Raw genomic sequence first — 23,704 nt, 5'->3', positions numbered from 1 at the left:
TTCCAGACATGGGAATTGGGCGAAAGAAAGAAAGAAAGGGCCAGCCTAGATGGGCTTCAAGGGTAGGTCTGTATCATGCTCCCATGGTCCAGGTGAGTGTACTGGTACGACGAGCTCCCTCTGCCCCGTCGTGGTCGTGTAAGCAAAGGCGTGGCCGGAAAGCGAGTATGAATAATTATAGCATCAAAACACCCCCTGCAAGGTTGCACTGCGCTGGGGAAGCTGGTCTTGGGGAAGATGCTGATGATGGTGATGGGCGGGAGGAAACACGAGTGGGGACCGTCATGGTGCGTCTTTGAACGGCAGCCAAGGGGATACGAGCCCTGGTAAACCCCGAAGCGTCCTACTGCAAGTGATGATGGTGGTGATGGATTGATAGTCGATCGCTGTTCTGCTTGCTTCAGACCTCTGATTTGATCCCCGCATCCGTAGACAGCGACGATCCAACACGATGCTATTCGCACGCTGTGTGCGGAGTAGTTCGTTATGTAGTTGACGATGGCGCCTCCTGAAGAACGTAATATCGTGCCGCACATATAGGTAACTAAACTCGTTGAGAAGCCCCATTATTTTCTTCTGTTGTCCCGAGACGTTCTAGATCAACCTTCTTTAGCTTGTTCCACTAGGCGAGTAAAGGTGATGCAATATCACAGGCAATAATGGCTATTAACCTGCCGAGGACACAACGGGTTCGCAGGTAGTTGCTCCAGTCTGCTCTGTGCCAGTGATGGCTCGGAGGTCATTGTTGCGACAGATATCATCTGTTGGAAGCTGAAACAAAAGCGGCCATGGGTGGTGGACAGTTTCATACTACTCTGGCATGTACTATGAATATCAGAGTCCAGCATCTGCAGCCCCTGCTGAGTCCGAGGCTGCCGCATAAGCACTCTGCTGTTTTTTTTTATGTGTGTATGGGGTAACTAACTAGTTAGTGACTGTACCCACCGCTTTCCAACTGCGATTGACTTCCCTGCTCTTGGTCTTGTGGTGTCAGCTCACACCTAAACTAAGACTGCAAACTGTTGGATGGGAAAAAGGGGGATCATTGGGAGCAGGGAAGCAGACACCATAACTCTGTGAGAGCCGGGGTTTGGAATAACTGGACAAGTTGGATCATTGGGAACATTGCATCCCTACCTACAGGGCGTTCATGAACCAGCGCAAGGCTCGTTGGATCAGGCCAAAAGCCAATGAACCCTACCAAATCGCACGTATGCACACGGGGTGATTTCAGAGCAGACTGGAAGTTCGAATCGCGCTCTCCACCCAGCAATTGAAGAATGAGGCCGTGCTTACAATTGAGTCTTCTGGCTCCTGCGGGATCCAAACTGTCCTCCCCAGACCAGGCCACACATTACAGTACTGTCCGGCTGGGAGGACGACAGGATCTTTTTGCCGATATGCAATGCAAGGCTGCGATTCCTGTCTGGAGCCAAAGCCGGGTAACTATCTGGGACCATCGTCGGGCCTGAGAAATTGTCGAATTTAACAGTCGTTTCTGCACGTTCACAGCCTGATTCAACTCTCTCAGGCTGGGCGTTATCTTTCTCTTCATCTATATTGCTGGTCACCCACCCACCACTATACATTTTCACCGGGCCAAATGTCAGTATCGAGCTGCTTTATCGGCATTGACCGACGTTGGCATGCCCTTGGTCTCGTCATGTCCGTCAAGCCCCGCGGCTGTGGTCCTCTAGAAAACGTACCGAAGCTTCCTCTGGTCCGCGCTGGATGATCGAGAAGCTCTCGTAAAGGACACCACAGCCGTGGTCATGCTACCACCAGCCGGCCTTGTCAGATATCCTTCTCCCAGTCCAGATCTACATCTTGTCGTATACCCTGCGTAAGTATATACTTATGTACTCATCAGGACGGACATCCTCGAGCCTCTAGAAATTGCCCGCGGGTCAAAGAGCACTAGTAAGCCGTGTTAAACGCCTCTTACCCGTCTCCCATGGCAAGACGCGGGGGGTGACTGACAGCCTAAGGCCACTATCTTGACCTCTCTCGTATAGAATATGGCTGCGCGCTGTACAGTGTCTGGCGGTGGGAGGTATTGTATTCTTGAGGCCTTGAAGTCCATTGAAGTCCGTAAGAATAGAACAATTGCCAAGGCGCTAATTATATAAGCTTACTTCTGACCAATAACAGCACAGAGTCTGGTCAATAAGATGATAGAGATACAACAATATTTAACCAATTACGGTTAGCAATTCTCACCAATCATAAAATTTCAAACATGCACACATCTTTGATTGGAGGTTACAGGATAAAATCACTTTGTTGCTTCAGACGGCAAGAAAGTTCGATATTAAAATGATACCCTGAATTATTGCCTACTCTCTGATGAAATATATATTTGCAAATCCTTTCTTAACCCAGCAGTCACTTATCAATCCGCCCCAAACGTCATCGAGTTGGCAACATACTGCCTTCCGCTGCCTGTGTTGATGTTCTGGGTCCCGCTGTCCGCGTTGTTGAATTGAGAGCCTGTCCCGTAGTGAGAAAAGGTCATGGACCCAGGAGTATCCGGTGCTGATGGAGGCACTTCCGACAGTGCATGTATGGCTTCAAGCACTTCGCCAACTTGAGCGCCTGTGGCAGATTGCATGGCTCGATTTCCTGCCAGCAACTGGACGTTTTCCAAGAGCGCCTTCATGAGCTCCTCTACCTGGGACCCCTTGCCGAGTCTGCGTATGGCAAGACGGTACCGCTGAAGCCTCGAGTGATCGGGGGACACCGTGACTTCCTGCAGCATATCCTTCAGCGCTTCGGCATTTTCACCGCAGGCTTGGACGACGGGCATGATGGCCCGGAAGGTCGCTTCATCAACGCCATTCTCTTCCAGATGGCCCTTGACAGCCGTGAGGGTGTCTGTGACGACCGGAAGCCTTAATGCAACCTCTTGAAAAGCCCGTGGGAGGCGATCGGCGTCTTTGAGAGCATTGTGGATCTTAACAGCTGTGTCGACTATGGAGATAATACTGGATATGAGTCCTATGACCTCGATACCCGACATGTTTATTGTTGACTGCGATAGAATAGGGAGAGAAGTTGAATGAGGCCCACCTAGAGCTTAAGTCTAGCAGGAGTATAGGCGTACAAACATTGTCTGCTCTACCAAGTTAGAAGACTTCATATATATACTGGCGGCTGTGCTCTGGGATCATTGTATTGCACACTGCCACGTCAGCCAGCGATGCCAAGATTGAGTTCGCTCGAGATAGTGGTGTCCAGGTTGTCTGCAGTTCGAGCACGATGCAGTACATTTCACAGCATGTCGCAGCTGAAGACATCTCTGGCAGCAACCCATCCTATCATTAAGGATACATTCTGAGTATGACTTGTTCTAGCAACAGAGGGCTTAGATTCGGACGAGAATTCCTCCATACCTGCAGATATCTTGCCTACCAAAAAACTTGCGCTTTCATACAACAAGTCAAAAATGAATATATAGGAGACATCAAGCGCAGACAATACTTCGAACCTTTCGTCAAAATCACATATTTCAATTCATACAACAACCCCCATGCGGTTAACTAGTCCTTGAAGTACATGACTTCGGCTTGGTACTGGCGACCACCACCAGTGTTGTTGAACTGTTTACCCGACCCTGCGTTATTGAACTGGCCACCAGAACCAAAGTGGGAGAAGCGAGATTCTCCCGCCTCGACAGGCACAGACGGCTCCATTGCTGATAGTTCTTCCATTGCTCCATGCAATCCTCTGACCTGCTCCTCAACAGCCCCTTTGATGGCCTCGTCCTCCGCCAGGACAACTGTGTTTCGCATCATTCCCAGAAGCAGTGCCTCTATGGTGTTTTCGGGCCCCTTGTTGCGTACAGCAGTAATATATTGATTCTTCCTCGACGATTCAGGCTGAGAAGCGGTCTCTGAGAGTATCTCCTCTAGCGCTTTTGCTTTCTTGCTGCTGTCTTCGAGCGAGGGAATAATTTGCATGATATCTCCCGCCAGATCCCGCCACTTCATTATATTTACGATCGCCTGGAGTGCTTGCTGGACACGGCAGATTTGCTGCCCTCCCTTATGAAAAGTTGCGGGGAGGTCAACGTCATTCTTCATAATATCATACGCCCCGGCTGCTGCTCCCAGTGAGGCGATCGTGCCTGAGATCAGGTCGTCGAACTTGGTGGATCTCATGTTTGGGTATGTCAACGGAATAAGGGTGTTGTTGGGCTTGGATTCTGAACTGTTTCCAGCTTTTCATCTAACACTCGCATGTTATTTGGCCTTATATTCCCCTCCCTCCCCCTGGCTTAGAGACGTGGCATAGCCCCCGCGGAATCAGGTGTCTCAGTCCCTATTGGGGCATGGGTTCACAGTTATCGCTTGCAGCTGCAGCCTCATCACTAATCCGTTTACGCTTACGACAATCACATCGATGACCCGTGCAAAAACAAACGGAGCCCAACGTCCCGTCTGCGTTCTGTTGTTATTGGTCATCCCAACCCGGCCGGGTAGTTTCTTCAAGACCTGGGTAGTTTGATAGTTTGACAGGCTAACTCACTGAGTACCTGCTCTCACCTGATTGTAGGGCCTCGCAAAATTTCACCTTGCACGGATTTGATTTACCATTTGCAACCTCGTCTGAGCTGAGATATGGACTTAACTCCTCACCCAAAGAAACCTCCATAAGGAATAACAGAGATGAGCAGTTTCTAGACATGTCAACCCTCGATATAGATCTGAAGAGGAGACCGAGTGACGATCTAGCGAACTCGGCCAAATCCTTGCGACTTGAGGATAAAAAAGATAACCAATACAATAATGATGGCGACGGCTCTCAATACAATAATACTTCCACCGGCAGGCAGTATGTTGCCGACCAAATTAACATCACCGAAAACCGGATAGGTGAGGACTACTTTATACGCTTCAGTCACTCTACTATAAACCTCTCCTTCGTGAAGCCTTGTTGACAGCGACAACCTCTAGACAAGGGCGAAAACCTCGAGTTTCTCAAGGACTTGCGGTTGACAGACCCTCGCGACGACAAGTCTCGTATCCTGGACACAAAGGGTGGCCTTCTGACTAAATCATACGAATGGATTGTTGATTTTGGGGATTTTAAGAAATGGCGCAGTGACCAGGGCAGCGGCGTGTTCTGGATCAGCGGTAGTCCAGGCAAGGGGAAGACTATGCTTCTCTGCGGCATCATTGACCACCTGAGTAACCCCGGTGTTAAGCATATTCCTCCATCTTTCTTCTTTTTCCAGGAAGGCGATTCGCAGCTTAACAACGCTACTACTATGCTCCGGGGCTTAATCTACCTTCTTGCTCTCCAACACCGATCATTTCTCGAATACTTGCAGGAAAGATATAGTCTCAGTGGCGGAACGCTTTTCGCAGACCCAGAGAACTTCTTCGCCCTATCCAATGTTTTCAGAAACATGCTGTCGATCCAGACGACGAAGCCAATATACCTAATTGTTGATGCGCTCGACGAGTGTCAAACAGATTTACGAAAGTTACTAGACCTTATATGCCAGACATCATCGACACCATCCAATTGTGTCAAGTGGATTGTCTCCAGCCGCAACCTATACGATATCAAGGAGGTATTAGGGCCTTTTGAACACAAAGTCCACCTCAGCCTCGACCAAAACGATGCGCTGATATCTACCGCCGTTAACACATATATCGATCATAAAGTGGGTCAACTCTCAAGAGCCAAAGGATACAGCCGTGCAGTGCAAGAGGAGGTTCGGAAATATTTGAAAGAAAACGCCAACGAAACGTTCCTCTGGGTAGCTCTGGTGTGTCAGCGCCTGTCGGGTATCAAGCCGTGGAATACGCGCGCCGAATTGCATAAATTCCCCCCTGGGCTGCAGGATATGTATGGAGTTATGCTTGGCCAAATGCTGAAGTTAGATGATAATGATCTTGACTTCTGCAAAAGCATACTCGCCATCGCAATGATTGCTCATCGGCCCATTACACTTGCCGAGCTTCCTTCTCTAATTGAGCTCGAAGGTGATATCTCAGGGTACACTGAGTGGCTCGAGGATATCATTAAGCTTTGCGGTTCGTTCCTGATCACTCGTCGAGAGACTATCTATTTCGTACATCAATCAGCAAAGGAGTACCTACAGACTCATGCCTCCACTAAAATCATGCCGTCTGGAATCTCTGATGTTCACTATAGCGTTTCGTTACGGTCACTTACGACTTTGATGCGGACGCTGAGACGGGACATCTATGCTCAATCTCGACCCGGATTGGCCATCAATCAGATGGAACAGCCTGACCCAGATCCTCTGAAGGCTGTCCGATACTCTTGCGTGTACTGGGCCCACCATCTCCATGAAGCCTACACAAAGAACCTACAAAAATGCCGGGATTTCCTCAGTCGAGGCGATAATATTGTTTACCAATTTCTTAAAAAGCTCTTTCTCTATTGGCTTGAATCTCTGAGTCTATTGAGGCGGATGCGAGCAGGCATAATTGCCGTAGAGAAGCTCGAAGCAGTACTTGAGGTAAGTTGTCATCAACTTAACACGATATTTGTTCACAGCAGTCAGCACAGCATACTTGAACATACTTGAATCATTAACTAATCGTTCTAGGACCTGGGTGCCAACCCTAATTTTCTGACGCTTGTCCAAGATGCTCGAAGGTTTGTTCTATACAACCAGGTGCTGATTGAGAATGCGCCGCTTCAAACATATGCCTCAGCTCTCGTCTTCATACCTGCGAAGAGTGTCATCAAGGAGTCATTTCGAATGGAAGAGCCAAAATGGATGAAAACATACCCCATAATGGAAGATAGCTGGAGTGCGTGTCTCCAGACACTCGAAGCCCACAATGATACAATCAGATCGGTGGTTTTCTCCCACGACCATAAACATCTTGCATCAGCCTCAAGCGATTATTCCATTAAAATCTGGGATGCGGTATCCGGGAAATGGGAGAAAACCCTCAAAGGCCATAGTAACTGTGTTACCTCCTTAGTTTTCTCACACGACAATAACCTGCTAGTTTCCGCTTCAAACGACAAAACCATTCGGTTCTGGGGAGCCCATTCGGGAAAGTGCCTGCAGACCCTCAGGGGCCACGAGAATCACGTCAGATCGGTTGTTCTCTCTTATGACAAGGAGTTTCTTATTTCCGCCTCGTGCGACCGCACTATCAAGATTTGGAATATTACCTTGGGCGAGTGTGTTCGAACTCTTAAAGGCCACCTTGATTGGGTTAACGCTCTAGCGCTCTCGCACAAAAGTGGCCTACGTCACCTTGCATCAGCCTCAAGTGATCGAACTATCAGAATATGGGATGTCGATGATGGTAGATGCATTACAATACTCAAGGGCCATAGCGACTGGGTTAATTCAATATCCTTCAAACAAAACAGCGTATATCTTGCTTCGGGATCAAGTGATAAAACTGTGAGAATTTGGGATGTTGCTACATCCTCCTGTGTGAAAGTACTCCAAGGCCATACCAACTGGATCAATTCCGTAGCATTCTCTCACAATGGCAAGTACCTCGCATCAGCGTCCAACGATGCATCCATTAAGATCTGGGACAGTGATGGCAAATGTGAACAGACACTTCGGAGTCATAGCTGGACAGTGACCGCTCTAGCATTTTCCCCGGACGACCAGCGCCTGATATCTGGCTCCTCGGACCGTACGATCAAGGTCTGGGATATGAGTATTATTGGCAAAAATATGCGAGTTATCAGTGCTCATGATAAATGGGTTGATTCGTTAACATTCTCCCGTGATGGCAAATACATAGCATCGATATCAGACGACTGGACGCTCATGATCTGGAGCGCAACCACGGGTGAGTATATGCATACACTCGGAAGCCACAAGGATATGCTCAATGGGCTATGTTTTTCAAGTGATACTCACTTAGCCTCTGCTTCAAGCGACCAAACCGCCAGGATATGGGACATCATTACAGGCGAATGCAAGGAAACCCTAGAAGGCCACGAGGACTGTGTCAATTCTGTCGATTTCTCGCCTGATGGCAGTCTACTTGTATCCTCTTCGGGCGACCATACTGTTAGGGTCTGGGAGGTTGACACTGGCATGTGCATACAGTTATTCGAAGGCCACACTGATTCAGTGGGAACAGCCGTGTTTTCAACAGATGGCCGGTACATCGCTTCCTCATCACGCGACAAATCTGTCAGAATTTGGAGCACTGCAGAAGTAGAATGCATATGGGTATTGAATGGCCACGATGGTTGGGTTAATTCAGCAGTCTTTTCGGACGACAGCCAGTTCGTTGCATCAACGTCAACAGATAAGACAGTCAGAATCTGGCATGTCCGTACGGGTGTCTGCGCCCGCGTTCTCCATGGTCATAAGGACTCGGTCAATGCCGTCGCCTTTTCACATAGCGGCAAGCTCCTCGCTTCGACATCAGCTGATGAGACTCTGAGGATCTGGGAGACCAGCACAGGCAAGTGCATCGCTGGTATCAATGCAAGAATTCTTCTTCATACTGTGTCCTTCGACCCGACAGATTCTTATCTACTTACTAAAATCGGGCGAGTCGCACTCGGTTCATTATTACAGCCCAAAACCGGACAGACAATCTGGTATGGCTACGGTATGAGCCCTGACTTGACTTGGATAACTTGCCACGGTCAAAATCTGATGCGTGTGCCCTCTGAACACAATCTACTTTGCAGTGCTGTATTCGAATCGACAGTTGCCATTGGCACTGAGGCTGGAAAGGTGTTTGTGCTAGAATTCAAACCAGATATGATATTCCCGTCTCCGCGGGTGGAAGAAAACTGGATGATAGACGAGCCAATGGCGGAGGGTTGGCAAGCGCCGCCTATCATCCCGTTCCATGAGCTTAGCGCTTCCGCGCAAGCGACAAGCGCCCCGCCCACGCAGGACGGTGATATCTCTTCGGAACAGGAGGCTGCTGGGTCACCCATGCAGAATTACGACGTCACAATGAGGAGGGAATCAGATTCAGACGGTCGAACACCTCTACATCTTGCTGTTTTGAGCAATAATGAGCAGCTCGTGCTACAGCTTTTGAGAGACAAAGAAGTAGACCAAAACGCAAAAGACAAGCATTCACGGACTGCTCTTTTCTATGCGATGCAACAGAGGAAAACAAAAATTGCTCTTGCTCTGGCAGAGAAGTGGAATGTTGCAACCCGAGTGGTCATAAGTCATTTAAATCACCCGGCGCAGGATTACAAAGACAAGTCTCTCTTCAATGCGATTATGAGACAAAACCACGACGAAATAGGATTTTTAATCGAAACTGGTGCAAACACTGAAGCTAGAGGGTACGGTATCTGGCCTGGCTGGAAAGGTACTACACTCCACGAAGCAGCCTGGTTTGGAACCCTGGAGATTCTGCAGCTCATGCTAGACTGTGGAGCAGAAAAATATGCAACAGATATTGGGGGTCGAACTCCTTCACATCACCCAAACTGGTCCCGTACCAAAGAGATATCCAAATTTTTGAGTTGAGTACTCCTTTGAAAACGAGTGATGATCTCATTAACTCATGTCAGCATTGCTATGATCAACATAGCAGTTCTGCAATTTTGATTATCTCAAACTTCGCTTGATTTAAGCGCATACATCTTCACGGGTAGAAGGTTTCTAGGGAATCCGCGCTGAAGTTGTGATTTTACTAATTGTAAGCCGGCTTGCCGGAATATACTTGAGAACTTGCTTTCCTCTCTGGAATTCTCAATCAATAACTAGACCATAATTTCAAACTCTCGTCAAACGGCTACTCACCTTATAACAGTGCTGTCAGTGCTGTTGAATACGTCAACCCCACGGATGCTCAAATTCTCCTTAATAATAAGGAGCCCGGTACCTGCTTTGAGGGCTGTATTACACCTCCTCAAATACCGAACCAACTGCTCATCTGTGAGGTGGCAGAGACACCATTGATTCCAAATCAAATCATACTCGACGTCCTGAGCCGGATCCCATTCTTCTAAGCCGACGTTGAAGATATCCCGGACACCGCTTTTTCCCTGGAGACTTTCGGTAAATTTAACAACTGGCTCGATCACATCAACCTGCTCAGCGAGGTCTAAGAGGACGCCCTGAGTAAATCGCCCGATTCTACAACAGCATCGGACAAAATTGATAGAAATTAGCAACCAGGCTTGCCACGAAAGGGAGTCGAGCATTTCATTATTCATACCCTGCACCTCCTTCCAAGGCATCTATAAGAGTTCGTAAGCCCGGGCCAGTTCCAATCCCCAGCTTAGCGAGAAATTCTCGAGAGCCTTGCAGGTCGACTTCTGACATTCCTGGCTGTGCCTCACCAGTTCCAATCATTTCGTCTTCGTTTCCATCTTTGCCCTCCCAGAACCGTCTACCGTCATCTCTCCTTATCAGGGAGTCCGGTGGTGTATTCTTAGGGAAAGCCATAGTTACAGTTGTAATGGTGGTTCTGTGGGATAAGTTCTATGGAAAACAACACAAGGAGAATCAACTATCATGGCTGGCTGAATCCAAAGGATATTCCTCGAGTATCCAACGGCTAGTTGAAAAGACGCGTGATCGCCATTGACTCCGCGGATATCTGACGAAAAGAACCGGATGAGTAGACAGGCCAAATCGGAAGGTAATACAACCCGGGCAAATGTCCTGTCCTCAGCTCGAGGCTGTGACCGGGCCAGGGTACTTGGGCTTGAAGGTTGGGTTCCTTTGCATGTAGTAGCCTTGACGATTGGCAAAGTTTCAATAATCCCAGTGCATGCACTAAAACATAACCTTCTGTCACACCGTCGAGGAACATTACTTTGACATGTTCCCCCTGGCCTCCCTGCCGTTGACGTGAGCGGACCTATTTCTCCCGCACGAGGAAAGAGAAAACGTTGAGGCGTCCACTACGGCCCCTCCCTCCAAAGCCGTATCATGAACGGCCTATCTGGCCCTGGGCAAGAAATATATATGTCGGGTCCGCTCCCCACCATAACGGCTTCTCAGTGCGTGAGCTGCCATCAATTGAGTCATATCTGGACCTGGATAGTTCACAGCATCAGCCTCTATACCAATTACCATCTACTGTTACAGCCATGCCTACCTGCCCTGACGGTCTACCCCATCACGCTTCAGCTGGCGGAGCCGCTGTTGTGGGTGATGGCAAGTCCATCATCACTTATGAGCGCATGGGATCCAAAATCAGCCATCTTGCACCACACGAAACCTGCCATATCTATATGTCTATCACGAACCCGGATAGCAAGACGGCCAAATTGAAGAGGATCCAAGTTGAATGTGAGGGAGGAAATGGCGGCAAAATCATGGGGACGTGGATTTATTTCGGCCATCACCATGTTCTAGAAGTACACGTCCCAAACGTCGACTCGGACTATGAGATCGTGCCTTCAATAGGCCACCAAATCCCCAACTCACAACCATTCGGCACCAACGTCACGTTCGTGCTTCACTTGCCCAACCACGACTCGTTCATCAAGATAATCTCTGTTGCTCTGGGATTCGGTCACGATCACGAGTCAGACCCTAGTTTGGAAGTCTCCGAAACGAAGGTGTTGATATCCGAGTAGTTCGCCTTATTGGCTGTGACCAATTTCACCCAAGGTTCCAGAAGATCCACGTATCCAGTGCTGGTATCTAGTCATCAGTTTGAAGAATGGTCGACTCTTTCTTCTGCCTATCTATTTTTCCCCCTTCCCGCAGCCAAAACTTTTTTTTGTTTCCCTTTGCACTGCACCCACGCTCACTCATGCGCAAGGCAGTCCCACTTTGCTATAACAGTCATTAATACCCATGTACGAGTGGTTGTCGTGACGTTTTCTAGTCCTGTTTGAGCGGCACAGCCAGTCGCACACAGGTCAGATTTCTCGGTATCTCCCAAAAGCAAAGTTAGCATGCCAGACAAATATATAACCTTTAAGCCTATCAATTGTGGGCGAGAACAGAACAAACTCTATTTTTGTTTCCTCATGTACGGAGTAAGTAGATTAGGTATATTCATGGCCTGCTGATGTATAGTGCCCTGCAAGAATGGAGATTGGGTGGGTAGTTCAAGCTAGCCATAGCCGATATTGATTAATAAACAACAGATAGCTAACTAGAAGAGAGGTCTGGCCCTTGTGTAACTTAAATTCTGGCTGCAGTGTTAGCCCATAAGCGAGGGGCCTTTTGTTTTGACATCATCCATCCCCGGGTCCCATCGTATGAACCATTCCTAGGCGCCAGACTGTAATAACAGCCGTCAGCTGAGGGGTGTCGGTGTGCCACCAGCTGTGAAGAAGATTGGTGAAATAAAACTGGGGGTTGCTATTGTCATCCAGGCATTTGAACACGAACAATTCAACATTTGTAAAGAGAAAATCATACCGGGCGCCGTATCATATCATATACCAGTTAACCTAGCTGAGAGCCTATCAATACTCCCTACGACCTCCCCGCAACGGGGCTGATTGCCGTCGTCGTGCGCCATTTCCAGGATGACTTTATAACCCCCTGGGGTGCGGTTGGGACCAGCGCCCGCTGGCCCTGTCACACCGAGGTACGCAGACCCTGATTTGACGTGGCCGGGGATTTTTGCATTCTCTCTAGTATCAAACGAGACGGATGGTATATTGATCAACTGGTTGGCCAGTCTCAAATGGCCATCGAACCGTAAGGAAGACATATTCAGAGACCTTAACCTTTAAAGGCATCCTTTGCCGTGATGGGACCTGATTGGGAGGTTGGCATAGGTCTTGCAGGCACTGCCTCCCACCGCGCAAATGCACTTGTATAGCTAGTTTTGGCCGTAGAACAAAGATGACCGGGGTTGACATCTGGAGATATCTTGCCTTGGGCCAATGGAAGATATTCATTCCGCAGCCGAATTAGCTGTTCGAAAATGAGCCCCGAAAATCCAGAAAAGGTTGTTAGACTGAAACCAATCCAAACTGCAGTGATTTCGATACCTCCTCTATCACCGTTTGTTTCTCTCCTTCTCCATATAGCAAGCAACGTGCCAAAACAGCAATCTATATTATATAGACCACTTTCCAGTCAAAGCAGCCACGAGCAGCGTCGCAAAATATATTGTTCTGCTTCATACTCTTCCTTGTACTTATCACCGAAAGCAGAGCCATATAGACATTTTGCATGCTTATCTGCTCCATATGCCCACATTGCCCGGATGTACTCCCAATACTCGGGCTTAAAGCCAGCATTTTCCCAGTCAACAACACCTGATAACCTCCCGCAAGTGACAAATAAATTGGTCATATGTATGTCGGAGTGGGTAAAGTAAACTTTATGCTTTTTTTCGTACAAAAAAGAGAGTGGTGGTTTGTCTCTAGCTCCTTTGACATCTTGAAGGAGACGGTCAGTGAAACCAGAGACTGTTTTAAATGGACCCCAGGTCTGATAGAAGAACCTGTGGTCGCTGATTGGGCCCCCTCGTGTATCTGCAATAAGGTACTTTGAGCTATTTGGTATTCGTCGCAACTCGGTAATGAAGTTAGCTAGGTCTTTACCTATCTGTTCTAGTTCTTCCCATGTAATGCGATGGAGTATGCTGCTTAGACTGCGTCCAACAACTTTAGTCATTAAGATAAAACCCGACGTTTTATTGACCATGACTGAGTCGATTAATCGCGGTGTACTAATCGATATATACTGTTCCGCCAATGTCAGAGCTTTGGCTTCATTCTCGGTATTTTCGCGGCCCTTCTTGAGAACAAGGCCTAGTGGAAGAAATTTCACGTGGGAGCCTTTTTGGCTAGGATCCCAATAATCTACCATCTTGTAAATCAATTCATAAAGCCGTATGCGTGCAAAGTTGGGTATAAGGCGTAGGAGGATTTGGAGAAGAAGCCTTCCAACCCAGTTCAGTTCCTTGGGCTCTATGTTGCTAAAATTAGTAAGATCTCGGCTGAATACAAAATATGAGTGCCATACCCGGTTCAACGGGCCAACCTGCTTTTATTTGCTCTTCAATATAAATAGTGTGCAGTGGGTGGCTAACAATTCCATGGGTTTTTAGGAGCAGACGTGCGGGCAATGGATGGCTAATAGGATTTATCGTCGACGGGACCTTGTATAGTTCATTGTTGCGAGGTATTATTTGTGGTACCTCCGACTGAGGGGCGATGGGCTGAAGCCACCACTATAGAGACTTATGTTAGTAAGATGCCGGTATGTAAATTTTTGTTTTTAACATACTCCACCATTCTTGGATTTTGGGGCGTCCGTTGGTAAATATGGAGGCTCCAAGTATGGTGACTTGATGATCTCAAAATATCCATGGCGAAAAGAGTATCGGATCGAGGGCTCCATTAGAATGAGGTTTTTGAGAACATTCTCTCTACCAGGCAACCCTAGTAGATTGAGCATCTGTTCAGTTCCTTCTTTGGTCAGGGAAACCTCGAGAAGCGGACGTAGGTAGCCCTACTAATTATTAACATGTATTCAACCAACGAACAAAATACAAGCGTACCCCTGGCTGTAGATCTTTGTCTTCCAGAATCGATGGAGGAATGATATATATGGGCTGAACGCCTGCGGTACGGCCGGTGATGAAACAGCAACCACCATCACGCTCATAAAGCGCAGCCTCAATCTCTGGGTCCAAATTCATGGGATCCTCTCGGGTCACTATCTCTCACCGGTTAACCATGATCAAATTCAGTTCTAAGATATCTCTCTTACTCTTCTTTGATAGGATCTTTAACTCTTCGTGTATTGAATGAAGAGTCTCCTCTAAAGTACTAGACTGAGCGTTCTGGGCGACCCGATCGCGAACATACTTCGACGCCTCATCGGGAGCTCTTGAAGTGCCCACGAATAAATATAAGGCGCTATTCTCAACCGCAGGGATCTCCGCAGAGTTTATTATAGTGAATACCTTGCTGAAGTCCTCTCCAAAGCGATCATGTCTAGCCAACGCTTCTTCCATGGCCAAAATATGATTCGTGTTCTCCTGAAGCAAGAGTTGAGGTTGACTGTTTTCTGACGCAGCTTCTATCTCGTTAATAGCTAGTTAGTGTTTAGTTATGTCGGGTCTAACCGTAATATTTGAACGATCCACGTGATGCTGGGCCTGGCGGCTGGAACTGTAACATCTTTTATCCGAAACCTTTCAGCCGCCGGGCCCGGCCCGACCCGACCCGCAGGACGAACAGGCAGTGGACCTCACCTGAGCATTGAAGGGGCTTGTCAGCCCGCTCACACACCAGCGCTCACTCACCAATGGAAATTGTTCGTGTCATCGAATTAGCCAGTAGGGATATACGCGCCGAAGCTAGGGGAGGGATATCCAGTTGCATCCACCAAATCCTCCCTGCACTCGGGGCATACTATGTATAGGCTGCATTAGCTGGCAAAACTAATGCTTTGGCGACAAATGCTTGTTGATTAATTGGTAACTAGGGCCCGGCCCACCGAATATATCCATGAGATGTTACGCCGGCCCACATTTCCCTGCATGCCACTCTATAAAGGATTGGGGGCTCATCATAATCAGGAGACGGCGATTGACGGACAGTCGAATACCCCTGTCTCTCCACCAGTTGATTTTAGCCATTTTTTGGTTGCAGATTGAATACAGATGTCACAGGCAAGCTTACATTGAAACACTGTTCGTCACTAAGTCTGTCAGTAGATCAGGTTGCTATACCCTGCGGTTCCAATGGCGATACAGGATGTATGGGTCATATGAAACCTTCTCTTAATCTATGGGGAACCTACTGCTTGCAGGCGCTAATCAAAACACTGGTTGATGCACCCAAACGTAGATCCCGGTCTTCCCAGCCAGTGATTTCCATGCACTCTAGATGACTCGATTGGCTCTCATCGTAGAAAGGCCTGACTTTGTTACGGAAGAAAACTACACGAGATGAGATGCACGTTTTCAAGGTAGAAATGTGATTCTGGTGCAATGGATGATTATGAAGCTATATAAAGCTGAGCAGTCCAAGTTTCCGGCATCATGTCTATATTGTTGGAATCCCATCAAGTCATAAACACAGCCTTCCATTTCCCAGAATCTTGCGCTGGACTATACAGCTGCACCCCTTTTTCATATACTTGATTGAACTCGTATATTTGTGCGATGTCCTCCCGCAATGGTGGTATTCCAAATCCATCAGCAATCACAAACGGAGACCGGACACACAATCCCTCTCTTGAGCTGGAGCCAGGGATGCTCTACATTACCCTATTCCGTATGGAAAAGGACGGAACCTATCACTGGGCCCTAGTCGTTGCAACTACCAATCGGACTGGTATGGTCTACCACAACACTAATGACGGAGATGGCTTCTATCTTAGCCGATTCCTTCATCCGCATTTGTTGAACTCGACAAGATTCTTGACAGCCGTCAAGGTATCAAGACTTACAGACTATGAGCGCAAGTTTCACGAAGAATTCCACACAAGGATTGGCGAGGTTCCAATAGAAGGTCATACGTGCCGCACATGGCTTCTAGAGGCTCTCTTTGAAGTTTCCGACCAGGGACTTATTGATCTCCAACCGAACAAAGCACAGATATCTCAGATCGAGACTGAGGCACTTGACCATGCCATCAGGGCTGCCAGGAGACGGGGGGTGGCCACAGTCGTTACGAGTTTTTGCTTCGAAACTTAGGCAGAAGGATATAAGGTTATAAAATAAGGCCCCTGGCTATAAACCACTTCTGTTGCACCTTTGAGGTCCCCAGCCTTCCTCCTATGTATTTTCTCCTTTTTTAGCTACTGAATTCCAATGATTTGCTAACATTACCATCACCATCTGCCTTATCGTTAAATCTGAGAATTACAATATAGCTTGGACCGCTCTCATTCCTCTGACAAAATATCCAAACCACCCCCCCTCCTGGCTAAAGGGTATATTCTGAGTAGCTGCCCTTCATCCCGAGGAAAATCCTTCCAACCCAGTAACATATTCCTTGAACAGTATACGTGATTACCATTTGCATTTGCCACTTAAACCGGTATGCCCATTCCGGTACGCGGGGTTCTCCCCATATTTGTCGCCATTCCCACCACCAAAAGAACGGAATTGTCGGATGATATATCCAAAAACCGTTAGAATAGAAAATTGCTCTTAGTTGAATAGCAAGCATTAGGTCAAGTATCCATTCGCGGAACGGATGTGAAAATTGGAATAGACCGAGAAGAGATAACAATTGGCGTAGCAAAAACGGCGTTGAGGAGAGAAAAGCCATACGGTCTCGGTCGATAATAGCACTGCAAATATTCCTGTGGAAAGATTTATCCCCCTTTAGGCTAACGATAAGGTCCTCTTGATTGTAATGAGAATTACGGAACCAAGTAGAAGAAGCACCAGGACCAAACGATATACTTTCCCCGCTCCGAAGGTCCCCTCCTCTAGAAGAAAGAAGATCATCAGGATAGTAGACTTTAATGACGGCAACACCAGCTAAGCACGTAATCTCGTCGCAGATGGAGGAATGTGGGTTAAGCCAATGTTTCCAGTACTCCCAGCTGCTCTTTTTAGGGATCGTGATGCGAATTGGTCACCATCTCCAGAAAAATCGAAGATAGCAGCCACCTGTCCTTGTTGATCTGGAAGAGTGAAGGAGGTTATCGAAGCCGTGTTGGACCGTTTCATTATAAAGTTATGCGACGGGTTAGTTAGCATTAAGATTATGTTGATGAGATAGATAAGTGGTGATGGTATCATCTTAAAAGTACTGCGTACACAGCCATTAAATAACTAGTTGAGAAGCAGAAGTGTCAAGGTAGTTAGCGGGAAGATGTCTTGCTTTATTGGCCGTTAGTAACATCTCACCACAGACGCAGCCAAGGTCATTACATGTTGGATAAATGTCTGATTGCTCCAATCCCCTGTGATCTGCCTGCACTGCCTCCTCTTGCCTGCTCTGCTTTGCCTCGGTTGACGACCCCGGAGGTTAAATGTCAGATATTTTAATGTTTCCAACGGCGAACAGGTGGCATGTGGACGCAAAAGAAATACACATAAAGGTGAAGGTGGTGAATAATCAGAACTTAATGGGCAATGGCCCTTTATTAATCGTATATGTATAGGTTCATATACCAATTGCCCGTTAGATCAAGTAGCCGCCCATATGAGAACTAATGACTAGATAATCCTTCCTTAATGACCACGGTTGTACATTTGGGCTGCTCCCCCAGAATATGCTCCATTTTTCCTCAACGAACCGTAAACTCGTTTTGCCACAGCGTGCAGCTCTGCACCATACACATACTCGGTAGGATCTTTGTGCTCTCTCAAAATCGTTAGAGCCTGACTGTCAAGATACCCCCCGATAACGAGCTCCGTGACAAAATCCATTGTCCACTCCTGACATCTCCTGATAACCTAATTCGTGAATTGTTAGTAAAAATTGACTGAGTGAGCGCTTGGGCCTTGAGAAATGCATACCCCTTTAAACGGAGCCATATAATTCCCAACAGTTGGTGGAGGGATACGGCTTGCGATGATTTCCAACTGGCCCCTGGGAACATTGTCATTGGATGGCTGTGAACTCTTCGGATCCGCAACGTAATTTGCGGCTATTTTTCCGATCAGAATGATCTTTTGGAATGATCCATTCGCTGTGGGATCATAGTTTCGTTGAAACTGGAGGGTATACCCAGTCGGTGGATTTCCGATGACATGCATGAGCGTGCCTTTCTTCGAGTCACCGGTGTTAAAGACAAATATTGCTAAGTGTTTCCACTTGTCTGAAGGTGCATAGAAGGTGACGAGGTACAGGTTCCGGAATGTCATGGTCTGCTGGGCGTTTGTATGAAAGATGGAACTAGGGCTCTGTGACGAAGCGAATGTCTGATTTTATGGACCAAGGGATGATGATGATGATGATGATGATGATGATGATGATGATGATGATGGGTTTAACTTAACGGATACCGTCGAGGTTTACTCCTCTTATATAACCTTCCCAGGGCCTTTCAAAGACCCTGTAATGCTGTTCGGAAGGCAGTCTTCATCAGCCGCAACATCAACCAGCCTTCACAGTCTTACTGGCTAAGCGCCCAAAGCATCTGCTGGTGCTAAATGAAACTTGTCGTTTCATTTGCAACAACATTTCTAATTATTATCACATCCATTTGGTCAGCCATGGCTAGCGATTATGCACTATACCAATAACATGGATCATAGTTAGTCACAAGTCTCCTGATACATGGAATAGTTCGCGGAATCCAACAAGACAGGGTACTCTACGCTGTTCTTACCCATACAAATGGGCAGGAACCCATGACATGGAGCCTCCGGCGCGTAAGTTGAGCCTACTACCTGTCTTGATTCGCTGAAATTATTTAATGCAATATTTAAGCCACAAGTCTCGGGGCTCCCTAGATTTCTTTTGTTCTGTTTATTTTTAGTAGTAGCTATTTCATAATTGATGAGAAGTCTTACACTCTAGCCTCACTCATTAGATGACTATGATACCAGCGCCGTCCACAGCTAGGTATTACCCCCCTTGCTTCCCCTTAATTGTCTGGGCTTATAATTCACTCAGCATTGTATAAAAAATAACTTCATTGTAGCCCCAATCCAGTGTCCAATCTCCTTGTGCAAAAGTCCGTCATCTGATTCCACCACTACCACCACCCTGCTGCTGCTTGCCTAGTTGTACGAATGAAGTAGATACAGAGTTTGCTTCCTCATCATCTAGGAACCTTCCTCATCAATAGTAATCCCTGCGTTGCGTAAAGTTTCGGCAAAGCCACGCTCCCTTCCATAGCGTGACGGGAAAAATTTAAAGGAGCCATCAAGGTGAAAGTGGGCAGTCCCCACACGGTTCCCTTTCGCAGTCAAGATTGCAACAGTGACAACCTTTTCGGTATCAGACTTGTCCTTGCTAGACAAATGTGCCAACGCGCCCCTTTGATTCAAGTTAGCTCATCTTTGCGAGGGTTATGATTATCGTAGGGACGGCCTTTATGAGATATTACTGGATTTTAGCGCTCGTGATTCGTGGATCCTATATTATTATTAATTAGTTAGTTAGTTATTCGGCTTTCCTTTCATTAAATGACATAGCTGGGTGTACTAACTGCATCTTCTAGTCGCTCACATCCAGTGCGGACAACATGGGACCAGCGATCCCCATCTGGTCCATTGACGGACACAAGATCTACCAACCTAGTAGGCTCCAGAAATTGGAGTGCTCTTTGGGCGGTATTGCTGAATGCTCTGGTCGCAAGACGGTTGAGCATGGTTGCTTTCTCTTCCTTTCTCTTTTATTTTTTCCAATTGAGGGTCACGTAGAAGGAATCAGGATATGCGGCAGGGAGTATTTTGATTGTGTAATAAATCTGTGAAGGAAATTCCAACTAATTCATGAATATAACTGAGGATACGTAGCTACTTATATATTGATACCCTGGTTCGGGCTGGCAGACCTGGGCTATCTAAATATAGTATATCATAACTTGTTGGAACATTCATTGTTCTACCTCAGCCAACCATTCCTGTACTATGGTTATATATAGTAATTTAATGCATAGAGAGCATAATAATAAACTAGACAATACGCTTTACGCTGATGGAGTCTTACGGTGGTAATTCACCTGCTTAACTAGGTTAAGAGACGGCAGGGATTTGTGATGAGAATTTGTTATGCAACCAGTAGTTATCATTACAAAATGGTATACTATGTCTATTTATAGCGACCTCCTTCAATGCAAGCAGACCCAGGGGTTAGTGTGTTTTGTGTATGCGGGTGGAAGTACTCTGTGTTTATGTTTGCATCGGTTAGTTAGGTTCGGCGCTTAAAGTGGAGCCCAAGTAACAAGCTTAATCCAATAGACTTGCACAGAACTTGCTCTGCGCGGGACGTCTTGGCCTAACCTTAACCCAGGCCGTAATGGATCTTAGATAAGCACAACAACGGACATTTCGTTGATCCGAAATTGGACGCGCCCTACCTATCAAGTCTGTCCATCCTGGCCCAAGTCCTTTCGCGCCCGCCTGTGTGAGAACGTACTCCGTACCGACCGAGACATTCGCAGCCCGCCCTTCTCCCAAGTGCTTTGGACTGCCTTTGGACCAAGCAAAATACAATCTTGTATTGATGACGACTATATTTAGATTCAATTCACGTCTGTCTGTGTTTGGATCGAGATGTTTTGTACGCAACGTTCCTCGTCCATTCAAGAGTTCGTTTATTAGCCGTCGAATGATGTCTTCGAATTTGCGAGCTCCTCTCTCCTTCCCTTCGTCTGGTTTTGACCTGGTCGACAAGACGAGAAACATAGAGGAGGAGACACTTCCTACTTACACACCAGAAAAATATTATCCAGTTCATTTAGGGCAGGTATTCCAAGGCAGGTATCAAGTTGTCGGAAAGGTCGGATATGGAGGCTCTTCGACTGTTTGGCTTGCCCGCGATTTTCGGTATGTATTGCCTGCCTATAATTACTACGAGTTATTCTCATCTTTGCTGTGGGCCCGCACATTTTGCTTCCTTTAACGCGCGAATAGGGATGCCCGGCATGTTATACTCAAGATGTGCGTTTCCTCGAGAGAACCAAGCCACGAACTCAGGATTTATGAGCATATAAAGGCTACAGAACACAGGGTTGATCATGTTGGAAAGGCATTTTACCGCAAACTCTACGACTCATTTACGGTTGATGGGCCATCTGGCTCTCACGTTTGCTTGGTTCAGGAGCCATTGGGGTTAAATTTGGATCAAGTGCTTGAAATGAGGCCTAACAACACTTTCGACCTGGAATTACTTAAGCCCCCTCTGCGTCAAATCTTAGCAGGTCTGGATTATCTGCACCGTCTTGACATTATACATACCGGTAAGCTGCTCCTGGCGTGCAAGAGCCTACTATCTGGCTTACTGACGGTTATAAAAATAGATCTTCAGACTAGAAATTTGCTGCTTGGAATTGATGACACATCTGTCTTCTCTGTTTTTGAAGAGGCAGAGACTGAATATCAGCCATGCCCCCGTAAGGTTCTAGATGATCGTACAATCTACGTGAGCAGGCGAGTTCCTTTCTCGAGTCGATTGCCGATTATTACCGATTTTGGCGAAGTTAGGCTTCGGGATGAAGCCCATATCGGCGAGGATATCATGCCCGATGTATACAGAGCTCCGGAAATAATTCTCAGAAGTGAGTGGGACATTTGGGTGGATATATGGAGTGTTGCTATGGTGGTAAGTCAGAAGCAAACCAATCGTATATCATTTTCTTTCCAGGTAAAAATTGACAAACTATATTCTCAATAGTCTTGGGACATTGTGAAAGGCCGCACCCTCTTCAAGGCTAGAAATGATGAGAAACTGTTGGATGATAGGCTTCATCTAGCAGAGATGATTGCAATCATGGGTCCGCCACCGAAGGAGTTCTTGGAGCGCAGTCAAACGAGCCTCATATATTGGGACGAAAATGGTAATTGACCCTTCACCCTTTATTACATGCTTTAACTAACACATTCCAAGGTCAATGGAGAGGGCTCGCGCCGATTCCTGATATCTCCCTTGAGACTCTTGCGGAGGGTATAGAAGGCGAAGATGTGGCAGGTTTTCTCAGCTTCCTCCGCCGAATCTTACGCTGGCTCCCGGAAGAACGGCCAACTGCGGGGGAGCTTATGTTCGATCCCTGGCTAATGGAGGGTCTAGGGAAGTTCGGGCAGTCCAAGAAGCCATAACTCTCCATCCATTTCTGTATTTCTAGCCTAGAATAATCGATTCATCGCTGCTTTTTCTGTGTTTTCGTATTTATAGTCGAGGAGGATGACGCTAGCTCGATCTGGTGACGCTAAACCCTGTTGGGAACCAGGCAAGAAAAAAAAGTTGAAGCTTCCGAGCAAGCAAAACATCATCAACACTCAACACCAAGTAATTGAACAGCTGCAATAAACGCGCAAACCATCATGGACTCGTATGCTACCCCTGGAGCACATATGTCCGCCCTTGATCAACCTTGGCTGAGGATTTACTGACAATCGCTGTTTTTGCAACGAAATAGCCTTACCCAAAATGAGCAGCAGATGCTCTCGAAACGCATGGAGCAGAAGCAGATGAAGGAGGTCATGAACGTATGTTGAGGATTAATTGCTATATCTGTTACGGCCTTTGCTCTGTTTGATTCAAGGTTCAATAATATAATGGCAAAAGCTGACCTGAAACTGGTACCCAGGCATACTCAAACGTCGTCCAGCGTTGCTTCGAGGACTGCATCTTCGATTTCACAACTAAATCGTTGACCCCAAGAGAGGTCGGCTGCACCAATCGCTGCTTTGACAAGTTCGTCAAGGCATCTGAGCGAGTGACCCTCCGTTTCCAGGAGCAAAATGCTGCTATGGCCCAGTCCGGCACGATTCCCGGAAGGGGCTAAACGAATTGAATCGATACCTCTTGCTTCCCCGAATCTCGATTTATCCTCCCTTGTTCGATTATGACCGGCAGTTTCTTAGTCCTCGCCGATGGAAGCAGAACCCAGCGGAAGCCCACATAGTCTTTCCCTCGAGGGCGATTTCACCCCCAGAAATCGAATGCGAATACTCACCTGAACCACTTTTGATACTGCCTTTGATGGTCAACCGCTCTCTTACGTCTACTGTCAAAACGACGGTTCCAGTCTTTTGGATATCGGATATTGGGTATATGTGAAGATTTTGGTGGCTGTTACTATATACGCTCCTCATGTTTCTTGCTATTATTTTGTTATGACTGATTCGAGCTGGCTGGAAAGGCGACGGCGGCTCGTCTCCTGTACAATATTGCATATCCTTCA

At 47.1% G+C, this 23,704-nt stretch overlaps 9 protein-coding genes across 9 annotated transcripts; 4 read left to right on the top strand and 5 right to left on the bottom strand.

The window, feature by feature from the left end:
- Positions 1-2,392: 2,392 nt before the first annotated feature.
- TRV_07416 (uncharacterized protein) lies at positions 2,393-3,019 on the bottom strand (the record flags this gene model as incomplete). The annotated part of the gene is made up of 1 exon (XM_003018525.1): positions 2,393-3,019. One exon carries the CDS (start codon positions 3,017-3,019, stop codon positions 2,393-2,395), a length of 627 nt encoding a protein of 208 aa, XP_003018571.1.
- Positions 3,020-3,539: 520 nt separating this feature from the next.
- On the bottom strand, positions 3,540-4,160 carry TRV_07415 (uncharacterized protein; the record flags this gene model as incomplete). Its single annotated transcript, XM_003018524.1, has 1 exon — positions 3,540-4,160. One exon carries the CDS (start codon positions 4,158-4,160, stop codon positions 3,540-3,542), a length of 621 nt encoding a protein of 206 aa, XP_003018570.1.
- Positions 4,161-4,684: 524 nt separating this feature from the next.
- On the top strand, positions 4,685-9,472 carry TRV_07414 (Pfs, NACHT and WD domain protein; the record flags this gene model as incomplete). The annotated part of the gene is made up of 3 exons (XM_003018523.1): positions 4,685-4,874; positions 4,956-6,496; positions 6,587-9,472. The coding sequence occupies 3 exons, from the start codon at positions 4,685-4,687 to the stop codon at positions 9,470-9,472; spliced, it is 4,617 nt and encodes a 1,538-aa protein (XP_003018569.1).
- A 684-nt stretch (positions 9,473-10,156) lies between these two features.
- Positions 10,157-10,396, bottom strand: TRV_07413 (uncharacterized protein; the record flags this gene model as incomplete). The annotated part of the gene is made up of 1 exon (XM_003018522.1): positions 10,157-10,396. The coding sequence occupies one exon, from the start codon at positions 10,394-10,396 to the stop codon at positions 10,157-10,159; it is 240 nt and encodes a 79-aa protein (XP_003018568.1).
- Positions 10,397-11,046: 650 nt separating this feature from the next.
- On the top strand, positions 11,047-11,538 carry TRV_07412 (uncharacterized protein; the record flags this gene model as incomplete). Its single annotated transcript, XM_003018521.1, has 1 exon — positions 11,047-11,538. One exon carries the CDS (start codon positions 11,047-11,049, stop codon positions 11,536-11,538), a length of 492 nt encoding a protein of 163 aa, XP_003018567.1.
- Positions 11,539-12,643: 1,105 nt separating this feature from the next.
- TRV_07411 (uncharacterized protein) lies at positions 12,644-14,894 on the bottom strand (the record flags this gene model as incomplete). Its single annotated transcript, XM_003018520.1, has 6 exons — positions 12,644-12,920; positions 13,053-13,842; positions 13,898-14,105; positions 14,162-14,386; positions 14,436-14,593; positions 14,648-14,894. 6 exons carry the CDS (start codon positions 14,892-14,894, stop codon positions 12,644-12,646), a joined length of 1,905 nt encoding a protein of 634 aa, XP_003018566.1.
- Positions 14,895-16,049: 1,155 nt separating this feature from the next.
- TRV_07410 (uncharacterized protein) lies at positions 16,050-16,583 on the top strand (the record flags this gene model as incomplete). Its single annotated transcript, XM_003018519.1, has 1 exon — positions 16,050-16,583. The coding sequence occupies one exon, from the start codon at positions 16,050-16,052 to the stop codon at positions 16,581-16,583; it is 534 nt and encodes a 177-aa protein (XP_003018565.1).
- A 1,734-nt stretch (positions 16,584-18,317) lies between these two features.
- On the bottom strand, positions 18,318-18,713 carry TRV_07409 (uncharacterized protein; the record flags this gene model as incomplete). The annotated part of the gene is made up of 1 exon (XM_003018518.1): positions 18,318-18,713. The coding sequence occupies one exon, from the start codon at positions 18,711-18,713 to the stop codon at positions 18,318-18,320; it is 396 nt and encodes a 131-aa protein (XP_003018564.1).
- Positions 18,714-21,132: 2,419 nt separating this feature from the next.
- On the top strand, positions 21,133-22,616 carry TRV_07408 (uncharacterized protein; the record flags this gene model as incomplete). The annotated part of the gene is made up of 4 exons (XM_003018517.1): positions 21,133-21,347; positions 21,435-22,122; positions 22,195-22,357; positions 22,471-22,616. 4 exons carry the CDS (start codon positions 21,133-21,135, stop codon positions 22,614-22,616), a joined length of 1,212 nt encoding a protein of 403 aa, XP_003018563.1.
- Positions 22,617-23,704: the final 1,088 nt, after the last annotated feature.

Source organism: Trichophyton verrucosum (genome assembly GCF_000151505.1).
Source record: "Trichophyton verrucosum HKI 0517 chromosome Unknown contig01006_1.f1.exp, whole genome shotgun sequence".
Classification (NCBI taxonomy): Eukaryota; Fungi; Ascomycota; class Eurotiomycetes; order Onygenales; family Arthrodermataceae; genus Trichophyton; species Trichophyton verrucosum.
Note: the sequence above shows the minus strand (reverse complement) of the source record. Positions and strands in the feature narration are given on the sequence as shown.